Source organism: Hyla sarda, chromosome 6, assembly GCF_029499605.1.
Source record: "Hyla sarda isolate aHylSar1 chromosome 6, aHylSar1.hap1, whole genome shotgun sequence".
In the NCBI taxonomy this organism is placed as follows: Eukaryota; Metazoa; Chordata; class Amphibia; order Anura; family Hylidae; genus Hyla; species Hyla sarda.
The window spans coordinates 238193035-238214188 of NC_079194.1; the positions used below are offsets into that span (position 1 = coordinate 238193035).

General features: G+C 41.0%; 1 protein-coding gene across 3 annotated transcripts in view; it reads left to right on the top strand.

Annotated features, from left to right (window-relative positions):
* The window catches only part of CPT1A (carnitine palmitoyltransferase 1A), a 75117-nt gene that overhangs the window by 42665 nt on the left and 11298 nt on the right, over positions 1-21154 (top strand). For 2 of the 3 annotated variants that reach the window (XM_056526723.1, XM_056526724.1), the window contains exons 9-18: positions 3014-3101; positions 6002-6197; positions 7823-8011; positions 8708-8813; positions 9857-9973; positions 15047-15211; positions 15357-15491; positions 15767-15919; positions 17833-17946; positions 18189-18281. In XM_056526723.1, the coding sequence (XP_056382698.1) occupies positions 3014-3101; positions 6002-6197; positions 7823-8011; positions 8708-8813; positions 9857-9973; positions 15047-15211; positions 15357-15491; positions 15767-15919; positions 17833-17946; positions 18189-18281 (1356 nt within the window). Of the gene's footprint in view, positions 1-3013; positions 3102-3624; positions 3710-6001; positions 6198-7822; positions 8012-8707; positions 8814-9856; positions 9974-15046; positions 15212-15356; positions 15492-15766; positions 15920-17832; positions 17947-18188; positions 18282-21154 lie in introns of all 3 variants that reach the window. The other variant, XM_056526725.1, reaches the window with a different exon arrangement.

The following is a 21154-nucleotide window of genomic DNA, read 5'->3' on the forward strand; positions in this document are numbered from 1 at the left end:
AGCTGATTTTCCTGGGTTGTGCCACCTGTTCTCCCCATATATAAGGAGATCCATGTGTGTTTAACCTTTGTATGACTAAGGCCTCTCAGTGAGGCCAAAACGCGTCACACTGACTGAGTTCCTGTGATGTCTCCCATGGCTATTTAAGAATCATTCCTTTAGTCTGGCACTGGACGCAGTCCGCATCAGGTCCGTGCGCCTGCTGCAGGGTAAGCTGAAACACCTTTTTGCTTTCTACTTTTTTTTCTTTTGTATAGTCATTTCCAGTACCGAAAGCTAAACCTTTTTGTTAACATGCAAGTTAGGCTCAAAATCCCAGGAGGTGTTACCCAGCATGGCAAGAACCCAGGTAAGTCCAACCTACGTCCTCTTTATCTAGTTGATGTTAGTCAAACCGGGTAGACGGACGCAAGACAGCATGGAGGTGGTGTTAAAGAGAACAAGACTTCCCTGGGCTCTTGCTGTGCTAGGGAATGCCCCCTTGGCACTTGAGTTTCGTTTACATAATAACAAAAAGGCTTTTGTCTCAACGCAGGAAAAGCTTAGAGAAAAAAGGTATGTCCAGAATCCTGGTGAGAAACCTTGTATAAGGGTAGGCTTATTTATACCTGTTTTCTTGTTGAGATGTTCACTTTAAATGCCAGCATAGATGAAAAAGAATGATGATTGACAGCTCTTCCTATATACAAACACATATAAGAAATACTGTCAATTACTATCTGTGGTCAAAGATGACTTACAGTATTTCCCTTGAAACATTTAAAAGGGACCTGTCATAATCTGGTTATGTTTCCTGAACCACTGGTGTCCCATCCCCCCCGTGGCTTCTCCCTACCCCTTTGGCCTTGATAGAGGTTTCACTGTTTGGGAGAGATATAACAATCATGGCTGGTGGGGAGGGAGAAACTGTGGGGCAATGCCCCAATAACTCATGTTTTAGGCAGCATGAAAGTGATGACAGGTTCACTTTAATTAAAGGAAACTAATTACCTTGAAAATGAAGTACCTTCTATCATGTTATAAAGCAGGAGAAGTTGAGCAGATGGATGTAAACAGTAGTCTAGTGTCGAAAGACTCAGTATAACTAGTAATACATTGGTCTAATTGTCTGCACATTTTGAGCTTAGGAGTCCAGTGGGCAGTCCTAATCGGTGATTGACAGCCTTTCCTGTTTTAGTTTACTTATAAAGATAGATCAGGAGAGGACAAAATGAAATTTAGGGAAGTGCTCCCGTGCTGCCGAACCTCCAAGGATAGGTATAAACTGCTGCTTTATTAATATCAAATTTATTTAACCACACACAACACGTTTCAAGGCCTGATGAAAAGGCCAGGACAGGAAGAGTTTCGGCAGCGCGGGGGCACTTCCCTAAATTTCATTGTGTCCTCTCCTGACATGTTACACACCATCCCGGCGTGGGAAGCCTGCAGCAGCCTGGAAGCATTACACCTGATCTCCTTATTGCCCTCTGAGCGTTGTGCCTCGATATTGCACAACTTTGAAAGGTGAGCACATTACTTACCTTCCCCTCCACATACTTATTGGTGGTCCTGCACATGGAAGCGCTCCTGTCTCCTTTTGTTTCCTTATAAAGATAAATGTCAGTCACCCATGGGACCAACCACTTGGCTTCTAATCTCAAATAGAACCTAGATCAATGTATAAGATGAAACACTGAGATATTTCCTCACAAAACTATTATTAATCTGCTCAACTCCTCCTGCTCAATAATATTGTCTGCAGAAATGTTTGCATTTTCAATGTAACAGGTTCCCTTTAACTTTTTACATAAAAATGCTAAAAAGGCTATGCTGCCCTGAAATAACACTAGTAATCAATTTATTTTGAACAACATAATAGATTTTTTTTTGGTCAAGTGAAATGCCCAGGAGCTACACAATATGGTGCATTAATATTTTATAGACCAGCAGCTTTGTCATTAGATGTTATTGTACATAAACATTTTTAATGAACTGCTATGTTACAACTCTACCCAGATATTGCCCCCACGTCATTTTAAGTTTAAGATTCAGGGAACACACTGTAACCTGGATGTAACAGTGGATGCTATACCGTATGTTCTCTACTAGTAACATAACTTCTTGCTTCTAAAAATGATTGTGTATATGATGGTTGATCTTTAAAAGTGTTTTCTGGGCTTTTATTAATACCTGCTGGAGGTGAGTGCTCTGGTCTCTGAGCATAGCACAGGTGCCGTAGCCTCGCTGCACCCTACACTCAGAGAGCAGAGCACTCACCCCGGATAGACATAAGCATATTCATTATGGGGGCTGGCAGGACAGGGAATATTAAGGAGGCAGGGAAGCTCGGCGAGCCGGCTCCCCGCCTCACAGTCTCCATTGCACACAGCAGTGCAGTAGTAATAGAGGATTAACCTGCAATAACTCTACAAAAACTCACAGATAAATGTGACAGTATTTATTTATTTTTATTTTTTTTATAAATCTGTTCATCTACATTATAACCCAGTATATTGGATTTTGTGAACTTTCAGTTTCTCTTTAAGACTATGTTCACATAAGACTTTTGGAGTATGCCTGGTGTATATGAAAGGAAAGGCTTCAAATGTATACAAGGGCTATTTCATAAAGTAATGGCATATTGTCAGGTTATGACCAGTCTGGGTCCAAAATTTGGGGTTCCCACCGATCATGAGAATGAAGAGGCTGCAGTACTGAGGCACCTTTGCAGGGCAAAAACAATGAAGGGGATGCAACATGCAGCACTGCATTTCCTTCATTTTCACAATTGGTTGGCATCTCAGAGATTGATCAGCCCATTCTTATATTTTTATGTATATAAACCATCAGAACCTTTTTAAAGACTAAATGAACTGATGATCAGTGGTTTTGACATTGTCTGCATAACATATTGCCATCCAGCCCTTAAATAAAAAAACAAAATGCTGTGCCTTATTGAATTGTATTCCTATGTATGATATTCTATTCTATTTATTACCCATTCGGCATACCATTTGGTTATGTGGTGTAGATTCTGCTGATGGGAACCACAGTTCCATTATGCTCCTCTCAATGGGAAAGAATGTTTAATACTTCCCGTATACCCGGAGAAGAGACAGGTAAGATCAGCCCGTGGCCATAGTACCTGTCCCTGCTATCTATCAAATATTAGCTGTGATACCTTCTGGATGTGACTGTGCGGTAAGACTTGGAGGCTACAGGACAATAGATTGGTTTCCAAAACTTTCATTTTCATCAATCTGACCCAAAAAAAGTGACTAACTGAGACCTGGCATTTGCCCATTGTATTGGCACTAGAATGAATTATTTATATGTATTATATAATTCATGGCAAGGTGCTAGATACGCTGGATTCTGCCAGGCTCCCGGGCCTACCGTGACATACAAATTGTAAACCTGTTAAGTTTTTTGGTTTCACAGTTAATATTTCATCAGATACCTCAATGTTTCCTCACCTAGAATGCTACTTGGCAACTCCTTTATTTTGGTATTTCCATCCTAAGTTCATCTGGGTCCTCTCTTTTGTGTTTTGTATGTGAATTTTACTTTATGCCTGTTCTGGTATTATTGGTTTTCCATTCCCTTCCCTCATTTGTTTTCATCCCTTATTTTTCCTTTCAGCTTATGATTAATAATACCATTCCAATGTGCTCCTACCAGTATGAACGAATGTTCAATACTAGCCGTATACCAGGCGATGAGACAGGTACAGCTTTGGTCCTGTCTTCCGTGTTGTCATCACAGTTTTAGCACATGCGCTGCAACACTTAACACACGCACGTGGCAATGATTTTCTGTCGACTGGTCACACAAATCAAAGTAAAAACTGAAGTGGAACATGAGTGAGCCATTTACAAACGGATCATAGACTTCAAAGAGGTTGTCTGTTCTACAATCTGGTTTTCCTAGGCACATCCCACAATAACAAGCCAATTTCCTGGATATCCCCTTTAAATATTCCACCATCCCCATTGGTCTTAATTTACTTCTGTATATACCTCTGTAAGAAGATTTTAGATAAGGGTCCTAAACAGAGAAACCCTGACTCTATCCTAGATTTTCTTAATAGGGTCTACATTAACAACCATATTTACTACAAATCTATACCTGGATGCATGTAGGACACAAAGGGATTCCCACTGCCCCTGAATAAAATATACATATAAATAGATTTTGGCTTTTATTTGTAAAGATTTTTGTTTGTACATGGTACAGTGCTTATATAATGCAGAAACTAGTCTCTTATTGGGCCACCCAAGGTCATGTTTGTCAATGGTTCACTCTGAATGCAGGCTTACCATGTTATTGTGGTGAATAAATAACTAAGGTGATATTCTAGATGCCACCAAATGCTTTTGCCTCACAATTATCTATTCATCACTTATCTAGACATTATCGTCTCTTTATTCCAATAACCTCTTGGCCTCTTCTCCTTGCATGCTTACTAACTTTCTGCGCTTTTTTCATACATAATCTTTTAATATCTACATGGCCGAATGTTTTCTTTATAGTCTTTGTTACTTACTGTAGTTGCTACATGCTCATTAATCCATGGTGTTGGGATTATTCATATGACTTTGTCTAAGTTTATATTTAAGGGTCTGTTCAGATTTCATTATTACTCTACTCTCTACAAATGTAGCCATAGGTCAGCCTCCCTCCCTATGTGGTTTTCTCAGAATATGGTCTTAAAGGGGTACTCCACACCTAGACATCTTATACCCCTATCCAAATATGTCCGATCGCGGGGATCCTGCCGCTGGGGACCCTCGTGATCTCTGCGGCGGCACCCCAAACATCCGGTGCACAGAGCTTTGCTTCACTCCATGCCAGATGACTGGTGATGTGGGGTGGAGGCTCGTGACGTCACGGCCCACTCGTGACGTCACGGCCTCCCATAGACTTGCATTGGGGGGGCTTGGCCGTGATGTTACGAGCCTTCGGCGCTGCACCCAACTCTCTAAAGGAACACCGGGTGCTGCAGGATAGGGGATAAGATGTCTAGGGTCGGAGTACCCCTTTTCATGTTAGAATTTAAAAGATGGCTGAAACTTTAGGTGTGTTAGAGTAAAAATCATCCCTTGGCCTCTTGACTTTAGGCTTTATAAGAATAGCGCATACTAGCTCTGATTGTCATGGGCTCCTTTAAGCAAAACCTGGGCTAATGCCAGCTTACATAGGGGTAAATATTATATGCAGTTAATACTCTTCCAAAGACTATCATATGGAGAACCACCCAGTCTCTGTACTAGATCCATCACTATTAAGTCAATTTTTCTGATAGCAAAATATATTAATAGACTCGGTAGTATTCTGTTTTTAAACTGGCAGTGGGCTTCTCTACAGCTTCACAGCTTTCTTCTATGGTGGATTTCTCTGTGAAAAGTAGGTCATAAATGGCTGACTTCATGTTGTAATAGTACATTGGTGGTATATGTCGGAAGCTTATCAAAAAGGTAGGACCGTGTACTCACAGCGGGCCTGTTGAATTTAATGGGCATAATGTAGTTACTTAGCTATTGCGTTTTTTTATTATCTGAACCTATACGTTCATGTTGCAGGCTCAAAAACATAGTACGCTACATAAAAATAGAAGTGTTGGGAATGGACCGAACATTGTCACTAGTTGAATTAAGCCTATGTCCAAGTAATGTTGCAAGAATAAAAAAATATATATTTTCTGCTTACCCAACCAGAAAATCTAGTGACCGAATCACAACTTCCCAGAAACTTTTCATATATGTAGATATAAAGTGCCTACAGGCCAGAAAAAAACGTTGGGTTTTGTTTCTTCCATCATTTGCCTAAAACATAAAATAAATAAGGAAAGAATTGTAAAAGAGCAGCTTGTTGCTCAGCCTTGCCTTTTAATATCATGGTATCAGCCAGTTGGCCAGTAGGGTTAGTCAGTGCCGTGACCCTACACAAACGGGGATGCCAGTTGAGACTGAATGTCATAAATTTGTACATCTTTGTTGTAAACTTCTGACAATTTCAGACACCATTCAACATGTCAAGGACACCAAACACATTGTTGTCTACCATAAGGGACGTTACTTCAAGGTGTGGTTGTATCATGATGGAAGGTTATTGAAGCCAAGAGAGATTGAACATCAGATGCAGCGAATTATTGATGACAAGTCTGAACCCCAGCCTGGGGAGGAAAAACTGGCCGCACTTACTGCAGGAGACAGGTATGGGAAAATTCCCTTTGTGTCAATGCCTATGCTGTCAATTGATAGAGTTGCATTGTTACCCCTCCTCCCAAAAATATCTGATGAAAGATCACGTCCTTTCATGAACCAGGTGTATACAGTGGTCCCTCAATATACGATGGTAATCCGTTCCAAATGGACCATTCGTTTGTTGAAACCAAAGTATGTTGAGGGATCCGTGCAATGTAAAGTATAGGACAGTGGTCTACAACCTGCGGACCTCCAGATGTTGCAAAACTACAACACCAGGCATGCCGGGAGTTGTAGTTTTGCAACATCTGGAGGTCCGCAGGTTGAAGACCACTGGTATTGGAGGTTATACTCACGTGTCCCCGCCGCTCCAGAGCGGCGCTGCTGCCCTGGATGTCGCCTTCCATTGCTGTCGCCATGTCCCAGGGGTGTCCCCGACGCTCTGGCAAGGCCTCTGCTTCCCCGGCATCCTCGCTCTCCGTCGCCACCATGACGTCGCTGCAATGTGATGACGACAATGGAGAGCGCCGACGATGCAGGGGATCCCGAAGAGGACGCGCCGGAGCCCCGAGGACAGGTAAGTGATCATCAGCGGACCACACAGGGCACCGTAAACTGCTATCCGGTGGCAGCTGAAGCAGTCAGCGCTGCCAGATAGCCATTTATGCGATGACCCCGACATACAAGAGCATCGTATGTTGATGCTGCCTTCAACATGCCATGGCCTCTAAGAGGCCATCGTATGTTGAAATGACCGTATGTCGGGGCCGTCGTAGGTCGGGGGGTCACTGTATACTGTTACATAGCTACCATCACAGTTCAACACTGGGAATAGTAATGAATTAGACTGTGCATGCCTTAGGTATACACTTCTCTTATACATCATATCCAGAAGCTTCACTTTCTAAACCATGCCCTAAAATTGTATGAGTGCACATAATTGTACACCGGGGCCTGTATAAATAGCAAATGATATTGAGCAGAATATGTAGCAACATGATCCTCATTGAGTTAAAGGGGTATTCTGGCTTTATAAATCTAATCCCCTATACAAAGTATAGGGGATAAGATGTATGATCGCAGGGGTCCCGCCGCTTGGGACCCCAGCAATCTCTGTGCAACCCCCGGCATTCTGTGTCCCCGTATGGGGACATGATGTCATGGCCACCCCCCTAGTGACGTCACCCCATGCCCCCTCCATTCATGACTATGGGAGGGGGCGTGACTGACTGTGATCATAGCGGCGGGACCCATGTGATCATACATCTTATCCCATATCCTTTGGATAGGGGATAAGATGTATAAAGCGAGAATACCCCTTTAACTATACTGAGCCAACAAGGAGGAAAGGTGGATGCAGGCAGATATATTACTTTGACAGTGAGCAGAAATATTGCAAATAATTCTGCATCAAGTATAACAAATTTACCAGGTCGGGATCATCGTACACCCCCAAAATAGTGGGTCTCAGCTGCCCGAACTTTTTGGCCAATTCCTTTTACCTCACAAAGAATTTTCAGCCTTGTCTGTAGTGTTTTAACCTGTAGAGAATTGAGGGGGGTGAAGGTCAGTTATGTTGCATTGTTTGTTTGTTTCAATAATGACCTTCTTATGAAATTCTTTATACCATGCAGGGTCCCATGGGCCAAGGCTCGTAAAGATTACTTCAGCAATGGAAAGAACAAGCAAAGCCTGGATGCTGTTGAGAAAGCAGCTTTCTTTGTTACTCTTGATGACACAGAACAAGGATACAACAAGGAAGACCCAGTGAACTCCCTTGACAAATATGCCAAGTCACTTTTACACGGAAAATGCTATGACAGGTACAGCAAGATCAGTCTTTAGTTGATCAATAGCACATCATTGGTTCCATGTAAAAACTGTACATAAAGGTCTCCTCAGATACAGTATGTTCACAGCAACTGTGTTAAAGCCTCTTAATCATATAACAAGAAGCAATCTGGTATTAAGCCAATTCCAACAAATGCCAAGAGCACAAGGTTAGCTTAAAGAAACTGCTGAGGGTTTTGGACAACTTCACCGTATCTTGTGTTAGGCTATTGTAAGCTGATAGAGCAGGCACCACACTCATGATCACAATATGATAGCCAGAGGCGAAAGCCATGTACAGACCCATCCTCTGGTAAACCATTGGACCAAATGGATTGTTTATTACACTGGGAGATGTATGATGCTTTCTATTTGCTTCCTCTAGAAGAGTGGCTCTCCAAGGGTTAAATAGGACCATACTGCATAACCGTTTGGAAATGTTGTCCTTCCTTTCACACTTTAAATGTTGTATAACATCTGAAATGTCTATCAGTTCATAATGCAATAATATTCATTTACACTATTGTCCTTTCTTCACAAAATATTGATTCTTAACTTTATCAATAAATCAGTAAAACTTTAAAATTCCTGACCGATTCCCATTAGGTAATACATTATTATAGTGAAATGTTTCTTTTCCAGTGAATTACAGAATAGGAATGTTAATGTCCCTGTGTCATCTGTTTTAGGTGGTTTGATAAGACAATAAGTTTCATTGTGTTCAAGAATGGAAAGATGGGCATGAACTGTGAGCATTCCTGGGCCGATGCCCCAATTTTGGGTCATCTTTGGGAGGTACGTTGGTATTGATATAATCATGACAAAGATCAAAGGACAACAATCCTTTTTAATTGTAGAATTCACAGTCCTTTATAATATCAAAAAATATGTGCTAGAACGTCCAAACCTGGTGAATTGGTTCAGTCATCTGTAAATTATACATAAAACACGATACTGATAATGACCTCTTACCAATAAGGGTGCATTCACACCGCATTTTTGTTCCTGCTTAATATTTGCTTATTTGTTTTTTAAAGAAAAAAATTTAATAAAATGTTAACGGATACTGGTGTATGCCATCCATTTTCCATTCACTTACATAAAGCAAAAAAAGATTTTTTTTTATTTTTTTGTCAAACACAATAGCGTATTTGACTACGTTTTTATAGCTAAATTAAATGTGCTATAACGGAAACTGCAAAATGGAGGTAAAAGCGCGGTCTGTTCGTATCTTAAGGCTGGGTTCACACTGCACTTTTTATTTGTTTTACTGTTTCAGTTTAATTAAATTTCATTTTACTGTATTCAAAATCTTACCTATTGTGTGGTTCAATGCTACAATGTAAAGTGGATTCTGCTGTAAGACGTATAGCAGCAATAATGTACAGTATAAGCAGAAACACAGATTTATCAAACCTTGTGCAGAAAAGCAGTGGAGCAGTTGCCCATAGCAACCAATCAGATCTTTTCTTTTATTTCTGAAAAGTCCTCTGAAAAACGAAAGTTGGAATCTGATTGGTTGCAATTGCTCCTCTGCACAAGGTTTTATAAATCTCCACTGTGAACAAGTAGCGAACCCTTTATCACCGTGCCAGAAATTGCCACCCAGGAAAGAAGGCCATAGAGTTTGTTTCCCTTCAGGTTTTTGCCAAATATTTAGTTGCTTTCGGTCAAACTAATGTAGTTTATTTATTTATTCAATTTTTACCATAAAACTGTTTAGGCGTTTTTTATTCTTTTCACTTTTAATTGAGGTTTGGTATATATTTTTCCTCATATCTTTCTAATATTCATTGATATCACTACGAATGTAAATGCTTGGATTACTTTATTCGCAGTATGTCATGGCAACGGATAAGTTTGACCTTGGATATGAAGAAGATGGTCATTGTAAGGGAGATGTCAATAATAGCATTCCTCCTCCAAACAGACTGCAGTGGGAACTCCAGGAAGAGGTAAAAGAGATTCCAAAAATATCCTATTATTGTACATCAAATAATGTGCGTCTGTCATGGATTTCTGATCTACGGTCTGAGTAATAAGTTAACAAGGAAACATTTACTCTTTGGATTCTCAGTCTCTAGGTTCCCCTTTTTTTTATTATTGCCCTAAGCCAATAGAATTAAAATGAACCTATCATTACTTTCATGCTGCCTGGATTTATGGGGTGGTCCCCAGGGGCTTCTACCTGCGCCATTGGATTTCTCTCTGTGATCAAACAGGGATCTCTTTATAAAGGCCGGTGGGACAGAGAGAAGCAGCAATGTACTGCCCTAATGACATGTGGTTCAGGCAGCATGAAAGTGGTGACAGGTTCCCTTTAAAGTACCCAAAAGGCCATAATCATACAACCTGTGGCATTTAGTAGTGTTTCCAAAACTACAATACCCATATTGCACTGACCAGCCAGCCACCGGTTGAGAACATAGGGGGAGATTTATCAAAACCTGTGTAAGGAAAGAGTGGTGCAATTGTCCATAGCAACCAATCAGATCGCTTCTTTCATTTTTAGAGGCCTGTAAAAAAAGGAAAGAAGCAATCTGATTGACTGCTATGGGCAACTGCACCACTCTTCCCCTACACAGGTTCTAATAAATCACCCCCATATTCCCTAAACCCATTTACCCCCTCTATCACTTATATTGATGAACAGCTCTCTTATTTTCTGTACTTTGGAGAGGTGTTTTTAGGTTAAGCAGTGGAGAAGCCATTCATTTCTTTAGAGTAATCTGCATATGTTCGTCAAGCACTAGAAGCTTTACCAGCAACTTTAGAAACACATATTGTAGAATATATTGTCTTTGAGTGATAACTTACTGATAAATAAGATGAAATAGAAAATGAGGATCACACAAAAATAGGGCGAGGTTGTCCTGCTCCCCGGACCTCCAGTGATCAGATGTGATCTATAAAGCAATACTGCAATCATTTAACAATTTCCTTTATAGGGCCAACACAGGTAAAACAAAACATGATGTGTTAGCCATAAACAAATAATGTGCCGGGGGGGGGGGGGGGGGGTGGGTCCTCCAGAGAGTGGGAATGATGCTCTGTTAGTAGCCGATCTCTGTTCCAACTAGCCAGGGCTGATTTTTGTTTATCCTCAATGAAAATCATAAATAAGAAAAATTTGTGTACAGAAAAAACTGCAGGATATAACAGTATCTGAATACGTCTTGTACAGTTTCCAAGTAATTGCTGCATTACCATTTTCGACTACTTATATTCCACATCTCGACATATCAGTCGTTTGTAGGTCATGGGGTCAATAAGGTCAGTGGTGTGCAGTAGACAGTAGGATTTATGGCCACTCATAGAACATGCTGCCCCTTAGGGACTTGGCAATCTGCTGCCTGAGGTCATATACTCATCTGGCCTCATAGTAGATATGACTCTGCGACTAGTTGATAGAGATGGTTCTGATTGTAGATGGACGTGGGTCCTGAATGTAGATTTAGGTAGTTCTCGATGTAGATTGAGGTTCCTCTTATAATTCTTAAAGCTTCAATGGGTTATTCTAAAATGGGTTCTCTGTGAAGAGGTTGTCTCCCTATAGACAACACCTCTTTATAGTTGCAGATCTAGACTCCAAAATGCTGTCCTTACTGGGAATATTTGGTGTCGGCTGCTCATTTCTCCTATAGTGGAAAAATGTTGTATTTAATGGTGATCATTGAGATGATTTACTGTCCTTTTGAATAAATAGGCTAGGTAGAGCAGGGAACCGCCTCATGATCTCTATGTGCCCTACTAGAGCATATGAAGAGGCATCAGACTGACCGCCACTATTTGTTAGTAGCTATTGACCTTGACACATAGTGAAACTTTTTGAACTTCATTTGCCATAAGCAGTGATAGGACAACATCTTGAATAAGCTGTAAAAATAGGAATTGGGTGGCTGCACACTAATATATAAATACGTTGAGTCTAGACCGAGGTACTGAGTTGCACTTTACCCAAAAGTTTCAAAAAATAAATAAATAAATAACGAAAACAGAGAGAATTCAGACCTCAAGGTTTAAACTTATTACTTATTAAAATGTAACCTTCCAATTATGGAAATGCAGAGAAATAAGATGTAGCTGGTTTAAATAAAATGTGATTTATTAAATAAATATCAATAATATACACTTAGTCTGGTATCTGTGCAGGGCCCTTGCTACAGATCCAGCAAAATTAGTGAAAATAACATTAAAACATTGTATCAATGCCAATATTTGTAATACTCCTTACAGGAATTAAATATTCACAGTATGCTGCCTTTGTATTGTGTCTCAGTTATAAATCCTTATAGACACATAGGTTTAGATCCAATGATGTAGTCTATGCAAAAAATTCCAAAAAAGAATCCTGTGTGCGAGTAATTAAACTAAGCAGAGTTACGATGTGAGCGCTGGATGATGCGAAAGTTATAGTATAATTGTACACTGTCCCGTTATCGCGACATGGCCTTTAGCGGAGGGTATGTAATACATGTTGGCTGCGCCCGGCCTGTATGTACGGAGTGTCTGTTTCCAGATGCAGAATGACGCTTACTGGCTGGCTCCACGAACTGCAGGGGGATGCTGACTTCTCCTACTGCTAGGTGGCACGGCTAAGCCATTGAGAAAGGGGGACCCCTCCCCCCTGAAATGCGTCTGGCCTCCCCATTACAGCACACAGTCCAGTACTGCCACCAAATCGTTATTGCACATTTGCACTCTAATCCTTTGCAAGCTCTGGAGTCCCCACATCTGGAGACCACTGCAAGGTTTACTACACACATGAAAGCCTCCAACTGCCACACGAGGACGCCGCTGACGAGGTCTGCACTCACCACTCCTGCCTGCCAGGATTCTGTTACAGCAAACCGGACACAGTGCTGTGCCACCAAGCAGCAGGAGAAGTCGGCATCCCCCTGCAGCTCGTGGAGCCAGCGCACCGTAAGGATACCTCTCGCGACATTCTGCATCTGGAAACAGGTACCGTACTCTGTACATACAGGCCGGGCGCAGCCAACATGTATCACATACCCTCCGCTAAAGTCCACGTCCCGATAACGGCACAGTGTACAATTATACTATAACTTTTTGCTTCATCCAGCGCTCACATAGCAAATCCTGCTTAGTTTAATTAGCGGCACAAAGAATTTTTTGGGGGGAATTTTTTGCATAGACTAAATTATTGGATCTAACATATGTGTCTATAAAGATCTATAACTGAGACAAAATACAAAGGTGGCATACTGTGAAAATGTAATTGCTGTAATGATTATTACTAGAGATGAGCGAACTTACAGTAAATTCGATTCGTCACGAACTTCTCGGCTCGACAGTTGATGACTTTTCCTGCATAAATTAGTTCAGCTTTCAGGTGCACCCGTGGGCTGGAAAAGGTGGATACAGTCCTAGGAGACTCTTTCCTAGGAATGTATCCACCTTTTCCAGCCCACCGGAGCACCTGAAAACTGAACTAATTTATGCAGGAAAAGTCATCAACTGTCGAGCCGAGAAGTTCGTGACGAATCGAATTTACTGTAAGTTCGCTCATCTCTAATTATTACAAATACTGGCATTGATACCATGTTTTAATGTTATTTTAACTCATTTTGCTGGATCTGTAGCAAGGGCCCTGCACAGATACCAGACTAGGTGTATATTGTTGATATTTATTTAATACATCACACATTTTATTTAAACCCGCTCCATCTTATTTTTCTGCACTTCCATAATTGGAAGGTTACATTTTAATTGTAATAAGTTTACACCTTGAGGTCTGAATTCGCTCTGTGTTGGTTATTATTTATATTTTTTGGCACTTTTGGGTATAGTGCAACTTAGTACCTTTGTCTAGTCTCAACATATTTATATTAGTGTGCAGCCACCCAATTCATATTTTTCCTCTTACTTCCAGACTGTAGCAAAACATTATCACAGTTTATTCAAAAGATGTTGTCCTATCATTACTTATGGCATATGAAGTTCAAAAAGTTTCATTATGTGTCAAGGTAAATTTTTTGCAAAGACTACGTCATTGTATCTAATCATATGTGTCTATAAAGATCTATAACTGAGACACAATACAAAGGTGGCATACTGTGAAAATGTAGTTGCCGTAATGATTAGTACAAATACGGTCATTGATACCATGTTTTAATGTTATTTTAACTCATTTTACTGGATCTGTAGCAAGGGCCCTGCACAGAGAGTTAGATTATAGATATTTAGTTAATAAATCGTATTTTATTTTAAGAGGTACTCCAGTGGAAAACATTTTTTTTTAAATCGACTGGTCCCAGAAAGTTACACAGATTTGTAAATAATTTCTATAAAAAAAATCTTTACCCTTCCAGTACTTTTTAGTAGCTGTATGCCACAGAGGAAATTCTTTTCTTTTTTAATTTCTTTTTTGTCTTCTCCACAGTGCTCTCTGCTGACACCTGTTGACCGTATCAGGAACTGTCCAGAGCAGGAGAAAATTCCCATAGCAAACATATGCTGCTCTGGACAGTTCCTAAAATGGACAGAGGTGTCAGCAGAGAGCACTGTGGACAGACAGAAAAGAAATTGAAAAAGAAAAGAATTTCCTCTGTAGCATACAGCTGCTTAAACGTACTGGAAGGGTGAAGATTTTTTTAATAGAAGTAATTTACAAATCTGTTTAACTTTCTGGCACCAGTTGATAAAAATAAAAATAAAAAAATAAAAGTTTCCCACAGGAGTACCCCTTTAAACCAGCTACAGCTTATTTTTCCGCATTTCTATAATTGGAAGGTTACATTTTAATAAGTTTACACCTTGAGGTCTGGATTCCCTCTGTTTTGGTTATTACAGTCTAAAAGTAGTACGTATTTCCCAATAATTGGGCACTTTGCCAATTTCTAGTAAACTATTTGATTGTTACTGTGGTGAAGAACACAGATTTGTGCTGAGAAACAACGGTCGATCTTTTTTGTTCTTTAAGAACCTCTTTGTGTTAAGTGTCATGTCGGAATACGTTGTCAGTGATGTTCCTTGGCTCACACTTATGTTCATGTTTACTGTTACAGTGCCAAAATGTGATTGAGAGCTCCTTGACTGTTGCCAAAGCCCTTGCAGATGACGTTGACTTTCATTCATTCCCTTTCGATAATTTTGGCAAAGGCCTCATCAAAAAAACTAGAACAAGCCCTGACGCCTTTGTTCAACTGGCTCTTCAGCTGGCACACTTCCGGGTAAGTTGTGCCTCTACTCACACACATGCAAACTCTCATGTGACATATATACATGCATTAAATTAAGATCCTAACTATAAGAAACGACAGTGTGGGGCCTTGGTCTGTAGGACTGATGCTATGTTTCATCCATTACTTACTTTAGGATAAAGGCAAGTTCTGTCTGACATATGAGGCCTCCATGACACGATTGTTCAGGGAAGGAAGGACGGAGACAGTGCGCTCATGTACTATTGAGTCCAGTGAATTTGTCTTGGCCATGACCAATCCCAAAGAAGATGTAAGTATTTCACTGCATTTTCCAATTTTGATAACCTAAATATATTATTTCTTACATGCACATGTGCTTTTTATCTCGTCTGATGGCTGTGTCTGATATATCAACCGTACCCCATATAAGTGGAGGTCTGCAACACCAGAGAGCCCTGGAGGCATGGAATTTACTTTTGTTGAAGGTTATATGCCCATGCTTGGAAAGTTACCGTCAGGATTATAACAACCCTATTGATTATATTGAAGAACCTGATACAATCATGACATGTCTTTGTATTACAGAATGAAAGCAGAGTAAAGTTATTCAAGATCGCAGCAGAAAAACATCAGCAGATGTACCGTTTAGCCATGACTGGGGCTGGAATCGATCGTCATCTCTTCTGTCTTTATGTTGTTTCAAAATACCTGGCAGTGGATTCAGGTTTCCTTAAAGAAGTAAGAATCTGGCATATGCTTTCAGAGTTTCTTATTATTTATTGTAAGTAATATGTCTATCTTAACCCCTTAACGACCATGGACGTGTATACACGTCCAATGGCCGTTACCGAGGTATGACGCGGGCTCCTGACTCGAGTCCGCGTCATACCGGCCGGCCCCCAGCTGATTCTTGTAGCTGGGGGCCGGTGTTAATAGCCGACATGCGGCGATTGCCGCAGCCGGCTATTAACCCTTTAGATCGCCGCTGTCAAAGCTGACAGCGGTGTCTAAAGGTGCCTGTATCCAGTCCCTGGTGGTCCAGTGGGGTGGATCGCTCCCCCGCAGCACGATCGCGGGGGAGCGATCCACTACTGAGGTAGCCTGAGGGCTTACCTCTCCTCCTGTGTCGGCTCCAGCTCTCTGAATGATACAGCCTGGTAGGACCAGGCTTTATCAATCGAGTGCAGAGCACACAGATGAATGGGATTGTATGTAATCCCATTCATCTTTATGAGGAATCAAATGATTCCTCCTAAAAGTCCCCTAAGGGGACTAAAAGTGTAAAAGAAAAAAAGGTAAAAAAAAGTTTAACACACACACACACACATTAACCCCTTCCTTATTAAAAGTTTAAATCGCCCCCCTTTTCCCAAATTCCATATAAATAATATATAAACATATGTGGTATCGCCACATGCGTAAATGTCCGAACTATAAAAATATATCATTATTTAAACCGCACGGTCAATGGCGTATGCGCAAAAAAATTCCAAAGTCCAAAATGGCGTATTTTTGGTCATAAAAAGCGATCAAAAAGTCTGATCAATACAAAAATGGTACCGATGAAAACTTCAGATCATGTCGCAAAAAATGAGCCCTCATACCGGCCCGTATGCAGAAAAATAAAAAAGTTTTATAGGGGTCAGAAAATGACAATTTTAAACGTATACATTTTCCTGCATGTAGTTAGGATTTTTTCCAGAAGTACGACAAAATCAAACCTATATAAGTAGGGTATCATTTTAACCGTATGGACCTACAGAATAAAGAGAAGGTGTCATTTTTACCGAAAAATTGCATTTTTTCTTCAATTTTGTCACACAATGATTTTTTTTTCCCGTTTTGCCATAGATTTTTGGGTAAAATGACTGATCTCACTGCAAAGTAGAATTGGTGGCACAAAAAATAAGCCCTCATATGGATTTTTAGGTGCAAAATTGAAAGAGTTATGATTTTTAAAAGGTGAGGAGGAAAAAATGAAAGTGCAAAAACGGAAAAACCCGTGGTTCTTAAGGGGTTAAGTAGTGGTCTTAAGAACCCTTTTTATGACCGCCATAGGGACTTTTGGGGCCTTCCATCCAAACCCCTGACCCCTTTATCATAAGCTGTAAAAAGGACCTGACAGCAAGCCCCTTTATTTAATTTATCCTGGGCCCCTGAAGGCAGTACCACAGTTCTGCCCTGATGTCGATTTTCAGTAACCCTCGGGGATCAGCTGTTATAACCAGGGCAAGCTTCAACTTTCCTTACATTTCACCACTCTGCCCCTGCAGGGGAAACATAGTATTACATGCTGACTGGCTAGGTCTGTTAAAGTGAAGGCTACTTTATAGAGAGGAATCAGTGTCTTAGGATATTTCTTTGAAACGTAAAGGAGTTGTCCAAAAGCAAGTGGAGTAGAAATGTCCTATGACTGTACCTGTTGAAATGAGTGACCATACAACACATTGTGATACAAACTTACTCAGCTGATTGAAGGAGGTCTTGAGCAAGAAACCTTCCCTTCCATTAGGTCTTCCATATACCCTATTGGGGTTTATGGACTTGAACCTAAAATTGGCTTGAGTAGAGCTGACAGGTCCTCTTTATTTTTAATACTGTAGTTGTAGTATATAGCATTCTATAATGGTGGCACTATTTTATCCCTTTAGGTTCTGTCAGAACCATGGAGACTGTCAACAAGTCAGACTCCTCAGCAACAGGTTCACCTTTTCCAACTGGAGAAGTACCCAGAAAATGTCTCAAGTGGTGGTGGTTTTGGACCTGTAAGTCACATCTCCCATAACAGTATCTATCTATCTACAGTATTCTATCGATCTTGTGTTTTATGAAAAATAAAGTGACCTTCCCTGAGATTGTATTATTCATTTTATGTTTCTTTAGCAGGTTTTGTGTATTTGTACATATTATAACACTTAAAGTAGTCTTTCTACCAAGTTGGAAGTGAGTGGCATGCACAAACATCAAAAGTGCTTCCTAGTAATCGACTGATGTGTTGCATTTCCAGGTTGCTGATGATGGATATGGTGTTTCCTATATTATTGTTGGTGAAAATCTGATCAATTTCCACGTATCAAGCAAATTTTCCAGCCCAGAAACAGTAAGTGCTATACTTTTTAAATTGTAGATTTTTAGCGTATGACAATAATAATTGATAGTCAGTGCACAATAACACCCCCACCTTGCACAATGAATTCTGCACAGGTCACAGAGCATGACCAAAAATCTCTCCCATAGTAGACACAATGGACTGGAGCAGACCCTTTTCACTATGTCCATGGGACTTGCTGTAAAGCATATCTCAAAAATGCTGTTAAATGCAGCACAGACAGTCCCCTTAAAGGGGTCCTCCGCCCCAAGACATCTTATCCCCTATCCAAAGGATAGGGGATAAGATGTCAGATCGCCGCGGTCCCGCTGCTGGGGAGCCCCGGGATCCCCGCTGTGGCACCCCGCTATCATTACAGCACAGAGCGAGTTCGCTCTGTGCGTAATGATGGGCGATACAGGGGACAGAGCAGCGTGACGTCATGGCTCCGCCCCTCGTGACACCACGGCCTGTCCCCTTAATGCAAGTCTATGGCAGGGGGCGTAATGACCACCACGCCCCCTCCCATAGACTTGTATTGAAAGGGGCGGGCCGTGAAGTCACGAGGGGACGGAGCCGTGACATAACAATGCTCCGGCCCCTGTATTGCCAGTCATTACGTGCAGAGTGAACTCGCTTTGTGCTGTAATGATAGCGCTGTGCCGCAGCGGGGATCCCGGGGCTCCCCAGCAGCGGGACCGCGGCGATCTGACATCTTATCCCCCATCCTTTGGATAGTATTAGTGTTATAAGGGTGGGTTCACACCACGTTTTTCAAGTACATTTCCTGTATACGTTTTCATTATTGAGAACGTATGGAACCGTATTGAAAAACGTATACGTAGACAAATAATTGAAAACCGTATGCACCCAGATGCATCCGGTTGCGTACGGTTTGCTTGCAATACGGTTTTCCACCGTACTCGAAACCGTGGTTGACCATGGTTTTGTGTCCGGTTTAAAAACCGTACAGCAACGCATACTTTTTTTTAAACATGGAAGTCAATGTGGAAACGCACATGTATACAGTTCCATATAGACAAAATTTTCAAAATTTTTTTTTTTTTATAAAAACGGACGGAACTGTAAGCACTTTTCAAAACAGTACACGGTTTAAAAACTCAAACTGTTTACTTTTTCCCATACTGTTCCATCCGTTTTTTTGCCATACGGTTTTCTTTAGAAAAACGGATTGAAAACAGTATGGCAAAAACATGATGTGAACCCAGCCTAACTTGGACAGCATTTATAATGGATTTGTTGACTGATGCTGTAAATGGCTACCGGCACTTTGTTGACTTTCATTCATTGCCTTTCAGTAATTTTGGCAAATGCCTCATAAAAAAAACTAGAAAAAGCCCTGATGCCTTTTTTCAATATGTTTTTGTGTGATAAGTTGGCGAGTATTTTAGTCCAGCGTACTGTGCCATGGGATTAATTAGAATAAGGCAAAATACGAAGTTCCCTGTAGTATTGACTTGTTTATAGCCTGTGTTGACCTCATACACATTATACACATCTCTACAAATGTGTGTATTTTGTCACAATATTTGGAAGCAATGGTTGTTATACTAGTAGAATCCAAGGGGGCGTGTCACTCTATTGTGGTGGTGGGAGGTGATTGTTGTGTGGTGGGAGGGGGCGTGTCTCTCCCTTGTGGTGGTGGGAGGTGATTGGTGTGTGGTGGGAGGGGGCGTGTCCCTCCCTTGTGGTGGTGGGAGGTGATTGGTGTGTGGTGGGAGGGGACGTGTCCCTCCCTTGTGGTGGTGGGAGGTGATTGGTGTGTGGTGGGAGGGGGCGTGTCCCTCCCTTGTGGTGGTGGGAGGTGATTGGTGTGTGGTGGGAGGGGGCATGTCCCTCCCTCGTGGTGGTGGGAGGTGATTGTTGTGTCTGCTCATGCAGCCTTGTCCATGATCTTGTTATCTCTTATCAATGACTCATGCATAAGCCTGATATTGCTGCAGGACTGTTTAGTGTCCCAGTAGGTATGGGGGCCCCTAGTGGTGGGATTTTCAGGATCTCTTTTCTTAAGTATTTTTTTAAATAGCCATATTACAAAAGGTCTATAATTTTTTTATCAGTAAAAACATATAAAAGGTTTTTGGTTCTGACAGTAGCCATTTATTGGCAATTATGTGATCTTATTTGCCTGGGTCCACACACACAGTATTTTTGTCAGTGTTTATTTATTTTTCTATGAAAACAAGAGGTTTCGAGGTGGCACCTCTGATAAACAATAATCCTATGTCTCCAGAACTCACAGATGTAATAGCGACCAGACAGGTGTCCTTAAATATTAAGATATGCGCTGTGTGCGGAGGTGCTGGGAAAAACAAAGGAAAATACCATTCAATGTAGAGATAATGACCCAGAGGCCATACAGTACCCGCACTCACCGCACATCTAGCGTCTTCAAGTTCCGATCGTAGACATCACCCGACGGGGCTCCAGGCAGGAACGGGGGGCGCTCAGGGAGGAGGCTGCTATTAAGAACTGGAAGGGTAAAGATTTTTTCATCGAAGTAATTTACAAATCTGTTTAACTTTGACACCAGTTTATTTAACCCCTTAAGGACCAAGCCCATTTTCACCTTAAGGACCAGAGCATTCTTTGCACATCTGACCACTGTCCCTTTAAGCATTAATAACTCTGGTATTCTTTTATTATGAATTTGATTCCGAGACAGTTTTTTCGTGACATATATTACTTTACCATAATGGCAAATTTTTGTCGATACTTGCATCATTTCTTGGTGAAAAATTCCAAAATTTCATGAAATTCTAACTTTGAAGCTGTCTGCTTGTAATGGAAATAGACATTCCAAATAAATTATATTTTGATTCACAAATAGTCTACTTTTATGTTGACATCATAAAGTTGACATG